Below are 24564 nucleotides of genomic sequence, written 5' to 3' on the forward strand. Positions count from 1 at the left end.
GAGCCTTTTTCCTGGGCTGTGATAACCCCCAGGAAATGGGAAAGTCTTACACTCTAGGCATGGCAGATGAGAAGGACCTGGTTCCCCCTGCAGAGGACATTGTTGAACCATTTAGTCAAGGATGCTGGCATTGGAACATTGTTTCAGCATCCTCTGTGCAGGAAACACATGCCCAGGCATGGAGCAATACACACGTGGATCTGTTTCTTGGCAAAATACTTAATGTTATTCATACAAGAACTAAATCACTGGACTGAAAATGGTATCTTTTCTTTTACCTCTTATCAGAGTGTTTCCCCTCCCTCTTCCCCTCCCCCATCAGTGTTCCTGCTGGCTGGAGAGTAGAGCAGTACTGTGTATGGCTGATAAGCCAACACTTTTATTCTTTTGTCGTTTATTCTTTTGTTGTTTCAAATTCTGCCCAAGTCAGTTGAAGATAGGCATGGCTAATGGATTGTCTTTGACAGCATTCTATTTCAAGTAGCTGATATGCTTTGATTGAAAGACAGTATCAATATGGTATACAGTATATTGTCCCTGCTTTTAAAACATGGAGTTACAGAGGCTGTCTTCAAAGTACCTGTTCTCCACAACTGGCGCATAGATTAGAAGTGCTCCTTGACTCACTTCAAATATATGGGAGAAGGTGATAAGACGACTGGGGACAGCCAAGTGCCCAAGATGTATAACTTAAAATGCTCTCCATCCTAGTCCCCAGGGTACTCAGGAAAGATTCCTGTCTTAGCGTGGGAGCTTGGATGGAGATTTATGGTAGGAGAGAATTAACAGTTTTCTAAACACATTGCTTTATAAGCTTTTATGTCCTGCCTAGTGGGTTGTCTGAACAAAAAAACTCACCCATCAGTCGCTTCACTTGGAATTCTCTCAAGTGACCACAGGCATTCCTTCCTAATACCCTAAGGCTAATGAAAATCAAAACTATATAAGAAGCAAAGCTTATCTTTTGAGGAGCAGCCAAGGAAAGGCCAAATTAACAGATTATTGAATGGTTCATATTCTCACAAAGCACTGATGGTACAGTAAGTAACATTTGGCCCAGCTCATAGCATAATTATAATTAAATGCTTGGGTTATTGTATGTACACAGGAGACACATAAAAGGCAGGTTGCTGCCCCAGACTTCTACTTACAAAGCCTGGATTATTTCAATTTAAAGGGGCAGTTCAAGATCATCAGCGGACTGTTTTGTTTTTACCATGTTATCTCAGAAAATGGAGATATTTTCCCCAGGATGTCGCACTGGAGTGGGAGGCGTAGCTGGTGCTCCTTGCTGGTGTGCCTTGGTAATTATGCCTCCCCACAGCGTCTTCTGGGCTCCATCATGCTCATGAGCCAGTGACCATCTCCAACATAAGAGTTGCCTCAGTGTTCACCCCGGGCTTGTTGGGAGCAGCAGAGTTGAGTGCTATTAACCAAGTAAGCAAGAAGCCAGATCAACATAGACCACAAAAGATTGCCTCTTCGTAAAGAAGTTTGGTTTTAGTGGCTTCCAACCCAGAAGGCTCTGGTTTGTCATTCAACAGCCACTTGCCCACCCTTGTTCTCATTAAGGGAATCCGGACCTTGTTCCCTTTCCCCCAAGCAGCCATGTGTTTTAAGTGAGGGTTAGCTTCTTCCCTGTACTTACGGGTAAATTTTGATTTGTCTAAGCCACGGTCTCAATGTGTAGACCCACAGCATCAACCTGGGAACTTGTGAGAAATAAAAATTTGTAGGCCCCACCCCAGACCTACTGAATCAGAGATTCTGGGAAAGAGGATCAGCAATCTGCTTTAACAAGCCTTCTAGATGATTCTGATGCCTGCTCAAGTGTGAGAATCACTGGTCCAAGCCAAAGATGGAGGCTCGAGCCCTTGGCCCTGTGACAGCCGAGTGTGGGCCTGTGATGCAGTCCCAGGCAAAGAGATGTGAGGGGAAACCAAGACTTTGGAAGAAGAAACAAAAGGCAGATATATTCCCCTTTTTTAATCTTCCTGATGACATTGATGTACAGCTAGTAAACTTATAGTTTTTATGTAATAAGAGGTGTTTATGAAGAGGTTTGACAAATAACTATCATTTCTTTGAAAAACGTAAAATGTTAAAACTAAAAAGCAAGGAGGGGCTATATGTAATTTATGTGAAGAACTTATTTGGACTATGCTGGCCATGAGACCTTATTTTGCTGCGTGCCCTCAGCAGGACCCCTCCTCAGTCAGCCCAGAACTGGACACCTGGAGGATGTCACCTCCAGGGCAGGCACTGGCTGCAGGGATAGGGCTGTTCACTTCATCCAGATCCCTTGCTAAGCCTTCTGCCTTCCAAGGGAAGCATTTTCCTAGGGTGATGAAGGATGGCTGTTCGTTCGGCACTCGGCTCCCCCACGCTAAGGCAAAAAAGGTCTCCAGACTTGTGTTTGTGGCTGCTCAGTGGCCCCTGCTCGGACCAAGAGCAGTGTGTGCGGAGCTCAGCCAGTTCTCATCAAGAACTGTTTGCCGTTCCTCCCAGGCGTACGTGCCATCTCAGTGTGAACTCTGCACAAGGCCGACCCAATATTTGATATTTAATTACAAAGGCTCACTGCTGAAAATGAGACCTTGATTTGGCTGTTTTCTTAACTGAGCCCTGAAGCAAACGCGGTATTAGTTGCTAAGAGCTGGGCTGGAGACTTTTGCTTCCTTTCCCTCCCAGAGTTAACTTTGCAACAATAGATCTGATTTCTCGCATCCTCCTTGCCATCCTCCAGTCTTTCCTTAACATCAAAATCTAAAAGCGTTTCCTCATTTGGCCTTTGGTATTAGGTAATAGAGCCTATAAAGGAAGCAGAATGATTTTTTTTTCCTTTTCACTTTTAATACCAGTTGCCCTGATAGAAAGGAAACTGCAGTGAGTTACAATGGCAGAACGCAGAGATTAATTAGCAGGCTCCCTCTCTCCCCCTACCCTGAACTGACTGTGTGGGTGACACACGCTGCCCTCCCCCCACTCACACTGATTTACGGAACAATCAGCTGATTAGTTGGAGGGCTTTTTAGCAACACAGCCTATCTGTCCCAGCAAGACTATTTATAGGCTACTTTGTTCCAACAAACCACTTTCATTCCAAGCTCCTTCGTCCGGTTGGTATTGAACTATTTCCATCATCCACAAGGGTGCTGTGAGCCAGATCTTACTTACAGTTTGAAACCATTAATATCATTTGGTTGAAGTGATTTAATGTGGGACATTAGGCATGACTGCACTAGATATTTTACTGTCACAAAAACAAATTGGGCAGTAAGATAGAGCTGCTATAGACTGTGATGCTCAAAATAAAACTACGAATAATATATATAACATACATCCCAAGAAGACATGCCACCCACCAGAGTTGCCTCCTGAATAAAGTAAGCTGATATTTAAGATTCTTCATGATATGACTCAACACCTTTTCCCACGCCAGCCCCCTCTAACATCCTCTTTCACTGCCTCATCCAACTGTACCGCATCGCCTCCTCTAATCTACATTTGCCCAACACTTCATGCATCCACGTCCATTCACCCTCAGCCTTGACTTGGGGTGTTCTTGTCTTACCTGTCTAACGATGAGCTCCCATGCCGTAAAACAATATCCTATTCATTTTCAAAACCCAGAGCAAACATCGCCTCCTCCATGCAGCCTTTTCTGATTTTCACACAGTCAAAATGAATCTCTGCTTGGCACTCTCACCACTCCAAAATCACCTGAGCTACTGCTGCTACTGCTGCTTTGTCCTCTTCTCCTTCTCTCCCTTTTTCTTCTTGTTCTTGTTCTTCTTCTTTTCCTTTGATTTATTATTTATTTATTTTAAGTTTTAATTACAATTGACATTCAATATTATATTAGTTTCAGGTGTACAGTATAGTGGTTAGACATTTATGTAACTCACAAAGTGATCCCCTCATAATGCTACTACCCACCTGGTGCCATACATAGTTATTACAATGTAATTGACTGTGTTCTTCATGTTGTCCTTTGCATCTCCATGGCTATTTGGTAACCGCCAGTTTGTACTTTTTAATCCCTTTACCTTTTTCACTCAGAGATCCCAACGCCCTTCCCATCTGACAACCGTCAGTTTGTTATCGGTATCTATGAGGTCATTTCTGTTTTGTTTGCTCACTTATTTTATTTTAGATTCCACATATAAGTGAAATCATATGGCATTTGTCTTTCTCTGTCTGATTTAGCTTCTTTACCATGCACTTCATTCTGTCCTACATTGTAGTGAGCTATGTTTATGTCTGTCTCTCTTATTAGGCTTTAAGCTGCTTAAGGAAAGATGGGTAGAAATGTTTCCTACCATTTCCAGCACCTAGAACAGTGCCCAGTATGTGGTAGATGTTCAATAAACATTCATTTAATTAATGGAAGAGTAATGTGATTTTTCTCCGATGTTAAATTCTTCCTAGAAAAAGGTAGGGAAAAACAGTCTTAGTTGGACTGCTGATTTGAATAATTTGAGTAAAATTGTTTGTGTCTTTAGGTTTTAGTGGATTAATTTTAAATAAAAAAATGAAAAAACATTATGTTTTCAACATGAATTATATTCCTGTTTTAATCTTAAATGCAAGGCAATGCTCCCAGAAATCTACCTTGCTTCTCTGTAATATTTTCATTTCCTGCACTTCAAATACACTATTTCTTCACATTTGATTAAAATTAGGTATTTTACTGAAAGAATGAAAGTATTTTATTCAACTATGTCTTTGGAAATGCCAGAAGGACGGTGTGGCTCGGCATACATGGCTAGTGCCACTTTAAACAAATCACTTCAGACTGTCTCTAAAGGTCACTGCACATTTCATAAAGGCACTAGTTTCTCATTTCATGATATCCTCAGGCAGGGCAAACTACCCCACCAATCTGAGTGGATGTTCACTGTCTGGTCGGGCATCATCTTCTGTTTCAATGTCCCCAAAGCAGCACTGGATCAGCCTATTATAGCAATACATCAGTGGGCTGTGATGTATTGAGCTATTCCTGCTTACTTGAAGGAAAATATAACTTAAGTGCTCCCTATGCAATGTGTATTGAATAGTTTCCTTTTACCTGTCCAGATCCATGCCCTATACTTTTCTACTCTGGTTTATATCCCAGGTGGCTGCTGTATGCCCCTGTGGCCTTTGGCTTCCACTTGGGTTCAACCAATTGGCAGGAGATGCGGAGCTAGTTGGGGCACTTATTTCTTGAACTCATTTCCTGTGGGCTGGCCATATCCCCCCATCAAGGGTCACAGTTTCTGTCAGGTGGTTCTCACCGCTCAGCCCCATTTGCCTTCGAATTCTCCCTTCAGGCCTAGGGCTGGTAAGAGATCCAGCTGTTACTAGGCCTGAGGCACTGTGGCTGCAGTGACACTCCCTTGTCAGTTGTCTCTATTACGCCCCCAGGTGGCCCATGGGTGTGCCATCCCTTTCCTGCTAGGGCCTGACTGAACTACCATGTCATATCAGACAAGCCTCAGGTGCTGCAGATTTGGTTTTGTTTTTAAATCTCTTTCTTCTTGTGAAAAACTGGTGCCCAAGTCCATGATGGGACAGGTATTGGACAGTGGGTGAGAAAAGAAGAAAAATGAATGAGGCTCTCTGCCCAGCGACTTCCTTTATTAATCTTTGTGGGACACACCTCACCACTAATAAAAATACAAACAAAATAATTGGAAGAGAATTAAAAAGGATAAAAAGAATTGTAGAAACCTAAAATTGGAAATGACCTTGGAAATTGTTTGGGGAGGGACCTGGTCCATGCCCAGAGCCGCATTCTGAGGCCAGCTTCTACATCTACAACACCCTTACCTGAAAAAAGAATTCTGAAGCTCTGATCTCTTCCTCTTCTTATAAGGACACTGATTTCATCATGCTCCCCCCCCACCCCCCCGTGACTTCATCTAAATCCAGTTACCTCCCAAAGGCCCCGCCTCAACATATGAATTGGAGGGAGACAAAATATTGAGTACATCACAGTGTCTGACATAAAAGTAGCCTTCTACGGTGGCCAGTATGACATCCAGAGTTTACTTGTACGTGTCACATGGATGGGGACTAGATGGTGTGGTCAGGTTCTTTCTCTGGGGGAATTTGCACAGGAAGTTTGTGGTTAGTCTGTAGTCCCTGGAGCCATGGAAGCAGAGACCAAGTAGCTGAATCACAGTAACATGGTGGATAAAGCATCAGAGCAGGAAAGAGCGGACACCACCTGCTGAGGGAGCCACAAGAAGGTGAGGACATAGCAGGACATGGTCCCCTAATGACCTTCCAGTTCATTCTCAAGCAAGTCCTTTCCTAGGCTTAACTAGCTACTAGTTTAAAAAAAAGTCTCTTTTTTTCTAATAAAAGTCCCAGGATTTAGTATTATTGAACTGAATTGGTCACATGACTGACCATCATGAGCCAATCACTGTGACCTGGGTCACATGCCCACAACAGGAGCTCGAGAGTGGCACTCTATCCCACTTAAAATATGGGCTGCTGTTATCAGAAGAAGGGAGGAGAAATGATGGACATGCCAAAAGATCAAACCCACTTCGGCTTCTTGCCCCCTGAAAGAACCTGCTGAACACAACTGTCATGCAGAGAAGTAAATTCTTTCTTTTCTCTGTCATGTACATCTGGTCCTGTGGCCACATTTGGAGGACTTCTAGTGACAACAAGCTTACCAGATCTCCAGGTGGGCAGCCGGATATGTGTGGAACAGCCCACATCAGCGGGTCCTGCGGCCAGTTCCCCCAGTCTGTCTTACGTATGTAACAGCGCTCCCGAATATTGAGTCCCTCCTCTGCACAACCGCCTTCTGAGTTCCAGAAGACAGTTAACAATAAGAATGATTACAGGGAAATTAAAATCAGGCAATAGTTTGCTGGAAGGAATATACTTTCTCATTTAGCTACATGTAACATTAAATAACTCACTTCTGATCAATAAAAGGAAAAGCCCCAAATCAAAAATGTTAGGTTTCAAAAGTCCTCTTTCCTCCTCCCCCAAATGACAGCTTTTATAACCAATAACTGTATTGCTATAAATAATGTACAGTGCTGTTGAGCGAATGAGCCTAAATAATGATGTCAGCTGTGGAATAGCTAATGCCACCCCGGATATAGAACACAACAGCGGTTTGAACAGACGATCTAATTGGACTAGCAAGGAAATGGAATGACTGCTTCCAGTTGGCTTTTGTTTAATGATATCTGACTTTAAAGTGTCACTTTCAGAGTTACAAACGGGCAAAGTGATCTGTAAGTGACCCTAGAAACACTTAGGGGATGAGCCAAAGAAAGCTCTTGGGATCTAGTGACTCAGTGCGCACACTGTAGAAGCAAACCCTTTCAACACCCCAGAGGGCCTCCTGGTGCTCCGGGTTTTGCCTGAGGCTCAAAGTGAGATCTTTGGGCACCTTGTCCATCTGCTAAAACCCCCTTAAGAAGACTTGAGTCACCCTCTGATAGAGACAAGGAAACTTTTTAATCTGATAAAATGAGGCTCCTAAAACCCAGAACTGGCTGTTGGAGGATGTAGAATGTTCTTCCTGGAAGGTCAGCCTGGGAGGTCTGAGGTCGAAGGTGATAGTACTAGACCCTCAGCTCACTGAAAGCCTCTGCATCCTGCAAATGTCCATCAGTGGTCAGAAAAGGAGTTTTTAGTGACGGTTCTCATCTGGTTCTAAACCCCCTTGTTCTGCTCAGGGCAAGAAGAAGCTTGTAACTTGCTGTTTAAGGGAACTTATCCATTTCCCAAACAGGAGCTTTGAGTGAACATTTAGCTAATTCAGAGTTCCAACTCCCCATTAGAGCTGATCTTCAGGCTATTCTCCAGGTGCTTCTTCCTCTCCTCTGAGTTGTCCCTTGCCCACCTGGTCCCTGTGTGTCCCAGAGCTGTCCCACCTGGTTTTGGGGGCATTCTGCTGCACCCAGTATCTTTGATTACAAACCTTGCTCTGCCTCCGTATCCAGCTCTGTGCTCCGTGACCTCCTGTGTACCCTGGAACCCTGATGGTCCTTGGCTGCTTTATGGCCTCTGGTACCACTCTCAGCTGTTTTTGCTCTGCCGTCACTGCATGCCATCCCAAATCCAGTGCTGTACCCAGTGTAGACCTTCTTTGGGAGTGCCTTGGACTCTCCCTTAATCTAGTGAGGGTTTCTAGTATCTCAGCTCAATGATGGAGGAAGCACACTCTTCTGGAGAACTCCACAGCAACTAAACTCTGTTCTTCCAGATCTTGTCTTCAAAGTCTTCTCAGAGATGTCCCAGACCTCCAACCTTTTAATAAATTCTCTGTTCAGATCTCCAATCTTTGTCTCTGATATAGAAAGAGAAGCCTGAAGCCTAAAACAAAACAAAACAAAGCAAACGTTCTCTTAGCCAAGTCACGCTTTGTTTTATTATTATTTTTTAAACAGTTTTATTGAAATATAATTTATATATCTCAAAATAAATCTTTAATTTTAGCAAATTTATAGTACAACTATAATAAAAATTCCATTTTAGAACATTTCTATAACCTCAAAAAATGTCCTTATGTCTGTAGTTAATTACTCTTCCCATTCCAAGTCCCAGGCAACCACTGATCTTTTTGTCTCTGTAACTGTACCTTTCTTAGACCTGTCATAAACATAGGTTTATATAATGTGTAACCTTTTTGTCTAGCTTCTTTTACTTATCATAATATTTTTAAGGATGATTCATGTTGTTGCATTTTCCATTCTTTTAAGTGCTGAATAGAATTATATAAATATAACACATTTTGTTTATCCACTATTTGATAAACATTTGGGTAGTTTTCTAGTTTTAGTTACTGTATTACAAATAATGCTGTTATAAATATTCATGTACATGTCCTACTGTGGCCATATTTTTATATCTGTTAGTGAAATTTCTTGTTTGTGAGATAAGCTCTTTAGAAAAATCTTTTGTTCAAGAACATGGCAAATATTTTTGACCAACTTCTTCTATTATAAGGCAATGGCAGAAATTATACTAATGATTAATAATTTAGGAAGAACTAATGACATTTATAAAAAAAAAAAAACAAAACATACCATGTATCCAGTTTTCTCCCAGCTCTATGACCAGGTTCCAGACAAGTTTATGAGAAATTACCTATTATGAAGGGGCCTGAACAAAATAATTTGAATTGCAAATTTCCTATTTTTCTACATTTGCCTCCTATGGCACTGTCACTTTTCTTTGAATGTATAAAGTGATGCATAAATATTGAAGATCTTGCTGATACATCTGATTTGTCAGTAATTTTGAATTAAGGAAATATTTATCAGTGGTTATGGGTATACTTTAAATGTTAATTGAAAAGGCTTAACTATCCTTTAATTATATTTTGGTTTGGACATGTGGCTGGTGCTATGAGAATACTTGTATTGGCTTGTCCTCAGACTTTTCTGGTAAAGGTTCTCTGATGAGACTTTTCTTCCAGGGAAGCATAAGAGTAGACATCTGAAAGTTTCTTTCTTTCAGCAGAACCTTGAGTATTTCCAATTTGGCCTCTTAATTTTACTTCCTCTGTTATTCCAAAACTAAGCCCATGTAAATCTAAGCCCATGCTAATTTTCATGGCTGGTTCAATTTCTCAGAATATAATAAATTGTTCTCCAAACCCACATGTTAAGAATTTCTGATAAATAACAAACTCCCTAACAATTCCTCTTCTAATCACAACTAGTTGGCACACAAAGTGGCTTGCCATCTGTACACTTGCATGTTTAAAATTCTTTGGATATGAGCAAATTTTTTTCTGTTCTGAATGAGTCCAGTTTCATGGCTGCATCATTAAATGTTTCCTGGCCCTGGCTCACTGTGGTTTTCAATGGAATATAAACCATACATTTTAACTGGACTCAGCCAAAAGCATTTGACTTTATTTGTAAGAAATTGAATCAATTAAGAATTTCCATGTAATAGAAAAATATTTTTTTTCTTGAGAAATGAGAATAAAGTATTATGAAGTATTTAAAAGATTGATAAAAGACTTACTCAAAAGCTACAAGAATGGCCATCATTAACAAAGCAACAAGGGAGGATCCAAGATGGTGGAGGAGTAAGGGAAAGCTACACTAACCTACTCCCAGGACCAATCTGGAATTACAACGTAATTGTGGAGAAGTCACCTGGAATAACCAACTGAACACTAGCTAGAAAGAAGCCTAGTAACCATGGACAGACAGAAGAGGCCACTTCATCACAATGTGACAGGTAGGAAGTCCAGAGACATGAGAGGGCTGACTGGGCTCCCATGGGTGGCAGCTGAAGTGACAGAGAAACATCTCAACAGCCAGGGGTTCCCTTGAGAAGGTGGGGTCTAAACCCTCAGCTCAGCTTCCCAGTCTACAGCAACAGAGCTGAGAGTAAAACAGCATCCATCTGTGAAAAGCAAAAAGCTGCAGGGTGTTTTGCTGGCCTGAGAGAGACAGCTGGAGACACAGAGAGCATCTTAAAGGAACCACACATGAAAAGACATTGGTACCCCCTTACCCTGGGCTCCAGCAGAGGGAGGGCAGAGAGGACTAGAGACACTTAAGTAGAGTTTGGGGCAATGGCTTTGAGGAAAGATCTGAGGGAGCAGCCAATGGGGTCCCAGTGCTGACTCATCCCCCATACTGCAGGTAGACCACTCCCCTCCAAATGGCATCAGCCTGAGGGGAAGCAATAGCCCCACCCACAGGGATTAATCTGCCCCACATTGTGCTGCTTAAACCTGATGGTTGATCACAGATTAAATAGATTAAGAACTGAAGGAGAGAGACAAAGACAATGGATCTCTGGTAGTTTCAAACAGGCTGCCTAGGCCCAGACCGGGACACGATCTGATGTCACAGGGACAGATTCAGGAAGAAAAGAAAGTGCACCTCTACAGGAGTATATAAAATGTGGAGGGCGGAGTGACTCTCAGTCAGCTAGCCAGAGGGAAGGACCTGCAAAAGAGAAACACAACAGCAACCAAAACCCAAGTACAATCATACAACCCAAATAAACAGCATAAAGGGCATCCCAAGAGCATCAAGCTAAGGAGATCAGGAGATTGCACCACTGAATCCCACAGGTCTCCTACCACAGAAGGTCACACCATAAAGACAGGAAGTCAAAGCAGATCAATCTAAAAAACAATCAAACAACAAGAGTCACCTAAAATGGGGATACAAAGAAACCATCCCCCATCAAAAAGGAGGGAGAATCCCCAGAAAGAGTGCTAAATGAAATAGAGGCAAGCAAACTATCAGACATGGAATTCAAAATAATGATTAGAGGGAAGTTCAATGAGCTCAGTGAGCTCAAAGAAAACTACAAAGAACTCCAGGGAAGCTACAAGGAACTTACTGAGAACTACACTAGCATTAAAAAGGACATATAAACTATCAATAAGAGCCAGGAGGAAATGAAGAATACAAGTTCTGAACTGTAGAACACAGTAGAAGGAATAAAAAGCAGGCTAGATGAAGCAGAGGATTAAATTAGCGAGCTGGAGGACAACATAGAAAAACATGTGCAAACAGTGCAACAAAATGAAAAAAGACTGAAAAGGAAGGAAGAGGTTTAAGAGAGCTGCAGGACAACGTGAAACATAATAATATTTCTATCATAGGGATACAAGAAGTAGACAAAGAGGAGCAAGGGATAGAAAACCTGTTTGAAAAAGTAATGACAGGAAACTTCCCTAACTTGATGAAAGAAAACTCACACAAGTCCAGGAACCACAGTGGGTCCCAACGAAGATGATCCTAAAGAGGCCCACTCCAAGACACATCATAATTAAAATGGCAACATTCAAAGACAAGGAGAGGATCCTAAAAGTAGCAAGAGAGAAACAGCTAATAACATACGAGGCAGCTTTGATAAGGATGTCAGTTGATTTCTCAACAGAAACACTGCAAGCCAGAAGGGAATGGCAAAAATATTCCAAGCAATGAAAAACAAAGACCTACAACCAAGAATACTCTACCCATTAAAGCTCTCATTCAAAATGGAGGGTGAAATAAGGAGTTTCCCAGACAAAGGAGGGCTAAAATCAGCATTTCAAGAGTTGCTAAAGGGTCTGCTTTAAGAAAATAAAGAAACAGAGAAAGACAAAGAGGAACACAGGTACAAAGGGGAAAAATCACAATGAAAAAGTACCTGTCAATAATAACATTAAATGTAAATGGATTGAATGCTCTATGTCAAAAGACATAGAGTAAGCTGAATGTATAAAAAATCATGACCCACAGATATGCTGTCTACAAGAGACCCACCTTAGAACAAAAGATCTATACAGACTGAAAGTGAAGGGATAGAAAAAAATATTTCAAGCAAATGAACATGGAAAAAAGCTGGGGCAGCAATACTTATATCAGACAAAACAGATTTCACAATAAAGTCCATAAAAAGAGAAAAAGAAGGACATTTCATAGTACTTAAAGGAACAATCCATCAAAAAGATACAACCCTTGAAAACATATATGCACCCAACATAGGAGTACCCAAATATATAAGGAAAATCTTGGAGGGCTTCAAGAAGAATATCAACAGTAACACACTCATAGTAGGGGATTTTAACACCCCATTGTCAGTAATGGACAGATCTTCCAACAAAGAAACAACTAGGAAATTGTGGCATTGAACAATATTCCAGGTCAAGACACAACAAAGAAGGAAATCTACAGGCCAATATCACTGATGAACATAGATGCTAAAATCCTCAACAAAATATTGGCAAACCAGATCCAGCAACACATTAAAAAGATCATACACCACAGTCAAGTAGGATTCATCTCAGGAATGCAAGGATGGTGTAATATTTGCAAATCAATAAATGTAGTACATCACATAAACAAAATGAAAGAAAAAAATTACATGATCATATCAGTAGGTGCTGAAAAAGCATTTGATAAAGTAAACACCCATTTAGGATAAAAACACTCAGCAAAGTGAGAATAGAGGGAGCATACCTCAACATAATAAAGGACATATATGAGAAACCTGCAGCCAACAGTACACATAATTGGTAAATCCTGAAAGCTATCCCCCTACGATCAGGAACAAGACAAGGATGTACACTCTCTCCACTTCTATTCAACACAGTTTTGGAAGTTCTAGCCAAAGTGATCAGGCTTGAAAAAGAAGTAAAAGGCATCCAAATTGCAAAGAAGGAAGTAAAACTCATTATTTGCAGATGATATGATAGTGTACATAGAAAACTATATAGGGTCCACCAAAAAACTACTTGACCTAATAAGTGAATTTGGCAAAATAACTGGATACAAAGTCAATAATTCAGAAATCAAGGGCATTTTTGTACACCAACAATGAAATATCAGAGATAGAAAATAGAAAAATCCAATTTACTATAGCAACAAGAAAAATAAAATACTTAGGAATAAACTTAACCAAGAAGGCAAAAGACCTATATTCAGAAAACTATAGAACAATGAAGAAAGAAATTAAGGAAGATACAAAATAAATGGAAGAATATACCATGTTCATAAATTGGAAGAATTAACATCATTAAAATGACCATACTACCCAAAGCAATTTATAGATTCAATGCAATCCCTTTTAAAACACCAATGATATATTTAACAGAGCTAGAACAAATATTTCAAAAATTTATATGGAACCAAAATTGACCCCGAATAGCCTCAGCAATCTTGAGAAAGAAGAACAAGGTAGGAGGAATCACAATACCTGATATCAAACTATATTACAAGGCCACTGTAATCAAAATAGTCTGGTACTGGTATAAAAACAGACATATAGATCAATGGAACAGAATAGAGAACCCAGAAATAAACCCAGGTCCCTATGGTCAATTAATATTTGACAAAGGTGGCAGGACCATAAAATGGAGTGAAAATAGCCTCTTCAACAAATGGTGTTGGGAGACCTGGACAGGGACATGCAAAAAAATGAAACTAGACCATGAATTTATGCATACACCAGAATAAACTCAAGATGGATAAAGGACTTAAATGTAAGCTGTGACACCATAAGAGTCCTAGAGGAAAACACAAGCAGTAAAATTTCAGGTATCCCAATATATCTCCTAGAGCAAGGGAAATAAGGAAAGAATAAACAAATGGGACTACATCAAACTAAAGAGTTTCTGCTCAGCAAAAGAAAACATCAGCAAGATGAAAAGGGAATCAACTGTATGGGAAAATGTATTTGACAATGATACCTCAGACAAGGCTTTGATCTCCAATATATAAAGAAATTATATGACTCACCACCAGGAAGACCAATAATCCAATTAAAAGTGGGCAAAAGATCTGAATAGACACTTCTTCAAGGAGGGCATACAGGGGGTCCATGGGCATATGAAAGAATGCTCAACATCACTAGCCATCAGAGAGATGCAAATAAAAACCACAATGAGATATCACTTCATACCAGTCAGAATGGCCATCATCAACAAATCAACAAACAACAAGTGCTGGCGAGGATGTGGAGAAACGGGAACCCTACTGCACTGTTGGTGGGAATGCAGACTTGTGCAGCCACTGTGGAAAACTGTATGGAATTTCCTCAAAAAACTAAAAATAGAACTGTCTTTTGATTCAGAGATTCCACTGCTCAGAGTATACCTGAAGAATCCTGAAACAGCAATTCAAAAGAACTTATGCACCCCTATGTTCATAGCAGCGCTATTTATAATAGCCAAGTTCTGGAAACAGCCTAAGTACCCATCAGTGGATGAGTAGATCAAAAACTGTGGTACATTTACACAATGGAATACTATGCAGCAGAAAGAAAGAAGGTACTCCTACCTTTCGCAACAGCATGGAGGGAACTGGAGAGTATTATGATAAGTGAAATAAGCCAGGCGATGAAAGACAAATGCCAGATCTCACCTATAAAGAGGAACCGAATGAACAAAATAGAACGAGAGGCATGAAAACATGGAATAGACTGACAGCAATCAGAGGGGATGGGGAGGGGGATAAGGATGGAAACAAGGGAAAGTAACTAGTCAAGGAACGTGTATGAATGACCCATGGACATGGACAGCAGAGTGGGGATTGACTGTGGGAGTGGGGTATGGGATGGCAGAGGAGAGCAAAGAGGAAAATTGGAACAACTGTAATAGAACAGCAATAATATATTTAATTTTAAAAAATAAAAGGGCAAGATTCAGGAGAAAAAAAGATGTTAGGTTTGTGCCCGGAAGAAGGCAGGAGTCAGGTGCATCTGTTCAAAGCCATTATCGAGGGATGTTCAAGCAGGCAGGCTGAGTCCAAACAGGAGGGGGATAGAGGGATTTTTAAGGGCATGAAGCATGCCCTCATGGGACTGGAAACCATACTGGTCGGCTCCAGAGTCCAGGGTATAGGTGTTTTCAAACAAACATCCTCTGATTAGGGATGACTGTCAGGAGACTTATAGTCCTTGTTTCTGGGAAATGATTAAGGGAGAGGGGAAGGGGCAATGGGGGTGTAAATAGTTCCCAGCAAGGTGCTGGCAGCTATGCCTCAGTGCCTGATAATAGGGAACCTTGGGACCAGGTACATGGCCGGTGACACAGAGCCTCTTTGTTTCAGCACAGGCAGTGGCTTAGGTCTTCCAAGTCCCAGTACATTCTAACAGAAACTACCAAGAATGGATGATTTAATTGTTGTGAAATTTTTAGATTTTTAATATTGAATTTTCCCCCTCATAATAAGAATATGGCTTTTCTTAAATTATAGTAATAAAATGACACTATTTACAGCCCTCCTCCCTAGAAAGTTCTTGCAGTGAGGAGCAATGTGCGCCATGTTAAAAAGGCAGGCTTCACCCAGCGAAATCCCAGACATACAGCTTCCTGACTGTGTCACCTCAGGCAACTTATTTACTTCTCTCTGAGTTGCATGTTTCCTCACCTATAAAATGGAGTCGATAACATAGCACCTCCCCGTGGGATTTCATAACTAGTAAATGAGTTATTACATGTAAAGTGTTCTTACAAGTTCCTAGGCTATAGGAAGTTCTGTGTGTTATCATTATCAGTAATTACTGAAGTCTCCTGGTGAGCTTGTTTGAGAGATTCAAGGGTTCTTAACAGCTCTGCTTTAATAAATTGAGATGGATACTTAGCTGTTATTAAGTGCCTTCTGTGGGCCAAGCACTATTTCATGCAGTTCCCACAATTATCCAGAGGTATGTTTTTGCACCACTTTTTCCCTGGGAGGATGCTGAGGCGCAGGGAGGTTGAGAATACTGCGCAGTGGCTCATGGGAAGGAAGAGAGAGCAGAGCTGGGATTCATACTCCACACTCCAGAGTCCTCCCACCTTGCCGTGAGGACTCTGTGATGAGAATGAGAAGATCGGGCACGAGTTACGTATCCCATGGCCTGTTCCTTACCAGCTCTGTCACCGTGACCCAGTGATGACCCTTTGACGTTATTTCCAAAGAATTTTACAGGTCAGGTAATGAATAGAGAGCAGTCAGATCAAGGCAAAGATGCAGAATAAGTGGTAATGGGCCTTTCTGTAATCTTGCACCTCCACATCTCTCCAAAAAAGCATTTCATGGAATCTATAGAGCAAGAGAAGATCTTGGAAATAAGTATGTATTGCGCTTATATTTCAAGTGAGAGAAAAGGGGCAGAGAGAGCTGTAACATCACCTCAGGTGACAAAGTGACATCGCTGTATTTGGAACCCAGGCCTTTGTCTTCTGTTGCAGGCCTTTCTCCACTGCCCCATGACACTTTTGAGGTTGCTAATTCCAGATACCCAGTATAAAGCCCGCCTTTAAAAGGACAAATTGGCAGAATAAGGAGATTATTAAGAACAAGAAAAAGTACTACAGATGTCTCAAAAAAGCACCATTTTTGAATCAAGCATCACCATGTACAGGCCTTAGGAGTTTTTGGAAAGGAATAGAATCGTAGTTGGAGCATGTCTTCAGAGCACATTTGTAATATTGGCTTAGAATGCATAAATTTGCAAGATAATGTTTATCACAGTCTAATAATGACTTTTAGGGGCATCTTCTTTAGAGAGCTCCAATAGTTTCACCTGCTCCAAAATATAAAAATTAAAATAAAAACAAACAACACCTGTATCTGTATTCATTTGTTAGGGCTGCTATAACAAAATACCACAAATTGGGTGGAGGAAACAATAGAAAAATTTTTTTTTCACAATTCTGGAGGCTAGAAGTTTAAGACCAAGGCATCAACAAAAGTTGATTTCTTCTGAGGCCTCTCTCCTTGATTTGCAGATGGCTGTCTTCTCCCTGTGTTTTCTTCCCTCTGTGTGTGTCTTTGTCCTAAACTGTTCTTCTTCTTCTTTTTTTAATAATTTATTTATTTGTTTGTTTATTTATTTGTAGAGAGAGGGGAAAGGAGAAAGAGAGAAGAGAAACATCACTGTGTGATTGCCTCTCACTCCTGCCCCCAACTGGGAACCTGACATGCAACCTAGTCATGTGCCCTGTCTGGGAATCGAACCAGTGACACTTGGCTCAAAGGTGATGCTCAATCCACTGAGCCGCAGCAGCCAGGCCTAAACTGTTCTTCTTATAAGGACACCAGCAATATAGGATGCGGGCCCACCTGAATGACTTCATTTTACCTCAGTTACCTTTTTGGAGACCTTACCTCCAATACAGTCACATTTTGAGATACTTAGTAGGCATTAGGACATCAACATATGAATTGGGGGGTATCCATAACTATCTATATCTGTGTCTATGTTTGTATCATCATTTGTGGGTCTTATTTGAACTTCAAATAATAATACAGTAGTGAGAACTCCTTCAAATCTTGTGTGACAATGAAAGCATGCATATTTCAAATCTAATTTCCCCAGCTTAATTAGCATGTGGCCTGTTAGCACAAAATTATTAGGAATGAGCATTCTCAACAGTCACCCATTACCTAATTTCTGGGCTCCTGAGACTCACTGCTCTATTAATGTTGGGAAGGGTGAGCACAGCTGGGGAAAGTCCCCAAGCTACTGGGTGGTTGTCAGAAGGCCCATGTGGTGTCAGATCTGAAAAGGCTCACTGTGGGCAAAAAGAAAGAGGCTTACACTGTGAGCATTCCTCTGGCCTCAGTTTCTTGACTCTCTTTGCAGCACATACTAAGGTCTAGAACACTTGTCTGTACACAAGAGGTGCAGACGTGAATGTGGGGCAATTATTTATTCCTTTTAAGTGGGCAGGCTGTGTGAAACTAGAACATGCAGGATTTTCTATTCTTTTCTTTTTTTTCTTTTTAAGAAATTGCATTTATCCAAGAATTTGGCATATTCCCATACTCCTCCCTTCCTCCCTCCCTCCTCCCTTCCCTTCCTTATCTCCTTTTCTCAATTATTTATAGTGAGGGCCTGCTATGCACAAGGCACTCCTTGAGGTCCTGTGGGAGATACAAAGATGACTCAGCAGGGCTCTGCCATGCATATTTTATTCTGATAACCTATTCCTTGTTCTGCTTCTGATTATTTTCAGGCCTTGATCCACTAGTTCTTGGCAAATCTGAAAGCCACTTCGGTGAACAGTGTCAAGACCTTCTGAACCCTGGACGCTCCCCTCCTCCCTGTAGAACTGACAGCACTCTTACCTCGGCCCTTAGTCACCTTCCCACACCTTCTCCCCCTCAGCCACTGGCTCCCGACCCCTCCAGCCCTATGATGATCATTGGGCTCATCTTGCTCCCGTGGCTGCTTTATTTTTCCCTTTTTCTGGGCTGTCCCTTCTGATTCCTCCCACTTCTTCCTCTTCTCACTTTGACTCTTTTCCTGATGCACATTGATCATTTCCAATGAGCCAGCTCAGTGTGAAAAAACAAAGGTTCTAATGAGCTGCTTCCTCTTTACCCACTGTTATTTATTCCAGGGAACAAAGATATTGAGGGTAAAAGAAGTCATCTGAAGTTCATTTGTCCTTTTCTACTACCCTCACCCCATCCTAAAATTACTTTCCAACCACTGAAAATTAGGCAGTATATTTATTTTCTTAAAGTAAGGAGTGGGAAGGATATGGAGTGTGAAAAATGAGATTTCACAATGTGATTTAAGCCTTATCTGCAGGTTTAAAAATGTTAAAAATTGACAGTGACCAGAGGGGAGGGGGAAGGGGAGAAGTGGGGAAAGAAGGGGAAGGGTCTAGTCAAGGAAAATGTGTAAATGACCCATGGACACGGACAAGAGGGTGGGGATTGACTATGGTGGGGGGCACAGAGAAGAGCAAGGGGGTGGTGGGGGGAGGACTGAGGCAACTGTAAAAGAACAATAATTTTAAAAAGGCAAATATATATATACATATATGGAATAGAATTCAAAACAGGCACACATTCTACTTGAAAATTTAATTCCTACAACTTAATTTGGCTGGGGTGAACTGGTCAGACTTGCTTTTTTCTTTTTCTTTTTTTTTCTTTTTTTACCATATAGACACAGCCAGTGTGTTTTCCTTCCTCACTTGCCAGTCCTTGGAAAGACAACTTCCTTCCCCTCCCGCTAATCAATTTCATGCCCCAGGCGAAGCCCCACCCCTCTATGAAGGCTGCCTGGCCATCCATGAGCTCCTAGAGGTCCAATCTTTGTCTAAGTCATCTTTGTACCTCAGCAACAGCAAAGTCAGGTACCTAATAGGGTCTCAGTAGAACTATGGAGAATTAATAAATGAAGAACTTTCTCCAGCTTCCTATAACCATTCCCCTGCCAAACTCCAGTGTGTTCAGGGGCCGTACAACTTATTCAAAAACTAACGTGCCTCTGACATTGTTAATTAGCCCCCTTAATACAGAATGCTTTGTCCTTTCCACCCAGATTTCCAGTTTCTTGAGGAGAAGGGCAGGGTATCATTTTTTCCCTCCATATTTCTCTCTATTGCTTAGTGCAGAGATGGTGCTCACAAACACTGATTTGTACCCTGTTCCTTTTTGCTTGACAGCAGTGTCTGTTGGGAACCACGTTTAGAAAACTGATTTAGCAGAAGCCACAACTTTATTGGAAATACATCTATACAAGGAGTCTGGCCTCCATGCATATTAAATGGAGAGATAAATTGTTGTTGGCCAGTTGGTGCTCAGTTTGATGGTTTCACATTTATGCAGCAGTTACTCTGCACCTGACACTGAACCAGGCAAAATTCCTGACTCCCATTTTGTGGCTCACTCCTGATTTGGGGACAGTGCTTGTCCTCACCAGCTGGCCACAGATGACGAGCAGGCAGTGTACACACTTCCAGACACCTGGCCTGGACCTTTCTGTGTGGTGATGTGGGCCAGCTGCTTACCTAGCGAAGGCCCCTTCTGGGGGGTGCCAGATTGCTGCCTCCTCCTCCCCCCATCCTTGGCCATCCTCTGGGAGCCAGAATAGATTTTGCAGCAAGTTTGATGACTTGACTCCGAGAAGCCTGTACTGTGGTTTTTCAGGAAACTTCAAACCTACCTGCTTAAGAAATAATGTGCAAAGAGGAAATGAACCCTGGCAAGGCTAATAATAGGGATTTTAGGCTGTGGTTTCGCAAGCCAGCCAGTCACAGAGTATTCCTGTGTTAATTCACTGGCGTGTTCCGTGGCAGAAGCACCTCCACGCTGCCTTCCCCCAGCTGCAACTGTGGTACTGCAACAGGATTTGGTTTGAATCTGGGCAGAGGTCCCCTTTTATGAGCAGCCCTCCAGATTCTGTTACAGCAAGAGTCTGTGAAAGTGATCCTTGCCTTCCCATTGCACACAAAGGCAGGGAGCTCTTTAAGGGAACTGCCTGCTCTTCCGTACACTGCCAGCCACTGCTCCTGTGGGCTCAGCGACCCAAGCTTTTGCCTGAAAATGAGTGGGGAGGGGTCTTGAGGAGCCCCCAGGACATCCCGGAGTAGGGCAGGGAAGGAGCTGACAGTCTGAGTGGAAGGAGACCACCGGTCCACGGGGACCGGGTTCCGATTAGCTGCTTCTCGGGAGGTTCCGCGTGCCAGCTGAGCATCCTGCCTGTGGTCCAGAGGGTGCTGGCGCGCATCTTGCGGCATGCCTGCGTGGATCTGAGCCATCGCTCAGAGGCCAGCCCGCATCCAGACACGGCGGACAGGCTTCCGGCCGGGCTGCGCGCAGACAGCGCGAACGCTCAGCTCGAGGCGTCTGCGAAAGCCTCCTGACTGCATGGATTCGCCTGTTCAATCAGCCGAGATTACTGCCCGGGAAGATTGGCGAGCCTGATCCACGCTCCAGCTGCTGTGACAACTTCGGGGCTAGCTGTTTACTTCTGTGGGTGCCCGGGGCTCTGTCCTGCACTGCAGCCGCTCCTGCCGCTTTTTGGGGTCCGAAGTCGGCAGCGAGGACACCTCCGACGGCATCCCCAGGAAGAGGGGTGGGACAAGGAGGGGTTAAAAGACGAGCAGAAACCCACCCCGCTACTCAGCCTCCCGTGACTGCCTGTGTTCTGGGGTTCTGAGAGGGACCGTGCGCTGCCCGGGGAAGCAATGCAAGTCTCCATAGCCTGCACAGAGCACAATTTGAAGAGTCGGAATGGTGAGGACCGACTTCTGAGCAAGCAGAGCTCCACCGCCCCCAATGTGAACGCAGCCCGGGCCAAATTCCGCACGGTCGCTATCATCGCGCGCAGCCTGGGGACGTTCACCCCTCAGCATCACATTTCTCTGAAAGAGTCCACCGCAAAGCAGACTGGCATGAAATATAGGTAAGGATGTAAGATTCCCTGTGCCCGGGGTTTCCGTGGGCTGTACAGGTGCAGTGGGGACAGTTCCTCAGGTTTGCAAAGTGACTTACTCCCGGTGGGTTGCTTAATTTCGAGTTATCAGGCATCTCGGAAATAGCGTCTTAGGAGGGTGGTTGTGTTGGGCTGTGTGTGGATGGTTTTTTTTTTTTTTTTTTTTTTTTTTTTTAAATGCGGCCTTTTTTGTATATTCTAAAGTGTTAGGAACACCTTAGGAGCTGTATGCATCCAGTCTGCAGAGAAAAAGGCAACTGCTGGAAAATGGTACTGAGATCAGGGTAGATTTTGAACAGCATGTGGTTGTCCTACTTTATGGTACAGATTGTAGTTTCTGTGATTATACTATTAAAAATAGTTTCCTATCTAGTACTGCATTCTTATTTATCTTTTGAAAGACCAAGCTAACAATGGTATGCAAGCTTTTGAGGAAGTTTTGTTGGAGGGAGAAACACCCTGTGATGGTAAATTAGATTGAACACTGATGTAGTTAAATCTAAATTACTGCTTGAAATAAAATGTAGACATTGTTGTGAAGTATGGAGAAAAAGGCCAGTTGTTGTAATACTACAGTTGTTTTGTGCAGCTGAAAACCTTTATGGTGATAGCTGATGCTCTCTTAAATGGGGAATGACTTAAATTTGGTAAGTAGAAAATTGCATTATTCAATTATGTGACTCCTGCCTCCTCATTATATCTGCTTTGTACTGAGCTTTTCTGACTTTATTTCTTTAAAATTACTGTGCTTCTAATCTCTAAAAGACTTTGCAGATGTAAAGGAGAAAAGCTAGTGATGCATCGTCCAGAGGCGTTGGTTACCTTAACTTGCAGATATGATTTTGTCAATGATTTACATTTAACTGTCCAGCCTTTTTTCTTAAGAACCAGGTTTTAGGATAGAAGGAACTGTATGCAATTAAAATAATGCGCATCTAAGATTGTTTCCCTGTGGGATTTTTGAAATAAGCATTTAAACCAATTTCTATAAAACTTGTCCCTGAAAAAGTTTCTTTGCAGAGTTACAGGAAAGTTCCTTATTGCAAAAACTTCAAGCACTGTTGTTTTGATATTTTCTGAGCCATTAAGAAAGCAAGCTGTGAGTGGGGCTGGGGGTAGGGGCACTAAAAACCATAGATGAAGCTCTCTGTCCCAACCCCAGTACAATGCAAGGAGTCTGTAAGTGTTAGCAGTGTGAGTAACCCTGCCTTCCTGATATGTCCTTGATGCAAAGTGGGGCCCCACAGTGACAGTTTGCTAACTGAGACGGCATTCTTGAGTGCACTGGCATTTTCTTTTGCTGCTTCTGTGGCACACACCCAACCCCTGCCCTGTGGACACAGCACTGCTCTGCACCCAACTCTGCTGTTGTTGCTGCTGCTGCTGCTGCTGCTGCTAAGCTGCTTGCTGCTTTTCTCCGCAGGGCCCCACAGAACGGAAGGGAACACTCAGGGTTAAGGCAAATCAGAGAGGTGATTTGAACTGGCCTCCAGCACTTTAGCAGCACCTTGAGGGATGCTTTGTTTTGTTTTGTTTTGTTTTTGTAAACCAGAGGAAATAAAAAGTAACCCCCTTCATTTCTTGTGGCAGAGATTCATGGTTGCTTGTGGATCATTGTACTGGAAGAGTTTGGTCTTATGAAGGCTTCCGAGGCAGATTTTCCTTAAGGGTTTTCTGTTAATACTGTACTTACAGCTTAGCTCAGATGTGATGATAATTGTCTCTCTTTACCAAAAGCCCAGTGTGCAAATAAGATTCACCTGGGCATCTTTCATTACTGGTAATTAAGGACAGCTCTTTTCTGACAAAGTTAGCCATGTGCTGTCTTCAGTATACTTTGAATTTAGTATACTCTTTTTTCCTTATGGTGACTGGACCAGATATCTGGTCTCCACTCCCGCTCTTATTCTGGACCTTTCTATCTATGATAGGTAGGTGGTTTTTTGTGTGAGTGAGTGGGACTTAACCCCCCCTTTTTTTTTCAAATTCCACTCAGTGACCTTTGAGAAAGAAATTTTGAGATTTTGCCAAATGTACACTAAGTTTTTCTTAGTGTTGGAAAGAGGTGAAAGGAGAGAGAGAGACTGTGCGTTTTATCAAAAATGACAAAAATAGTTTTATCAGCCAAGCTATCTTTTTCTTTGACTTTGACATCACTAAAGTATAATGTGCATGTGTAGATTATTGATTCCTGATAATAGCAAAAAATAGTGCCGTAGAGTTGGAGATGAAATTGGCTTGGGTAAGCAATCAGGAGAATGTCTGAAGAAACTAGAATGGAAAGTCATTGACTAATTGTGTTTATAACAATATTCTCATCTTTGAAAATGATTTCCATAAGCATAGCTTAATCTAGGATCCATAAACCCTATAGAACATCAAAATTATTATATTTTTGTGAATTTTTTCAAGGAGAGGGTTTGTAACTTTCATCAGAATTTGAAAAGTGTCCACCATTCAAAAATTGTCAAAAAGCAGTGTTGAAGAGTGAAGAAGTATTCATTTAGTGAACAAATATTTACTGAGCACCTATTTGGTACCAGGAACCTTGCTAGAATTGGGTACACAAAGGTAGAGAAGCAGGCAAGGTTGGAGTTTACATTAAGGTTAGGAAAACAGACCATGAATGAGAAAACAAACAAATAAATAATAATCCATTGTGAGACATTCCTATGAAGGCTATATTTTGGGGGTTGATAGTCGTGTCTGGGCCCACTTAGTTTATCCATTTTGAGACTACATCTCTGATGTAGTTTTAGGATTACGGTTGCATCTTGGGGTATGAGTAATCGTGTCCATATCTGCACCTATTTTTGCCCCCCCCCACACACACACACCCAGGGACTTCTAGGTTTCAACCCTGCTATAAGGTGCTACCTAGCCTTTGAGATCTTAACTTGTAATCCTGATACA

General features: G+C 42.1%; 1 protein-coding gene across 3 annotated transcripts in view; it reads left to right on the forward strand.

Moving 5' to 3' along the window:
- KCNAB1 (potassium voltage-gated channel subfamily A regulatory beta subunit 1) overlaps positions 1 to 24564 on the forward strand; it is a 315639-nt gene that overhangs the window by 68824 nt on the left and 222251 nt on the right. Inside the window, exon 1 of one of the 3 annotated variants that reach the window (XM_090273146.1) lies at positions 20551 to 21621. The exons of 1 other annotated variant lie outside the window; for it this stretch is intronic. In XM_090273146.1, the coding sequence (XP_090129272.1) occupies positions 21404 to 21621 (218 nt within the window). In that variant the 5' untranslated portion in view covers positions 20551 to 21403. Of the gene's footprint in view, positions 1 to 20550; positions 21622 to 24564 lie in introns of those variants that run through there. One more of the 3 variants, XM_090273164.1, reaches the window with a different exon arrangement.

This window comes from Furipterus horrens, unplaced genomic scaffold (assembly GCF_987537825.1).
Source record: "Furipterus horrens unplaced genomic scaffold, mFurHor1.1.pri manual_scaffold_1, whole genome shotgun sequence".
Classification (NCBI taxonomy): Eukaryota; Metazoa; Chordata; class Mammalia; order Chiroptera; family Furipteridae; genus Furipterus; species Furipterus horrens.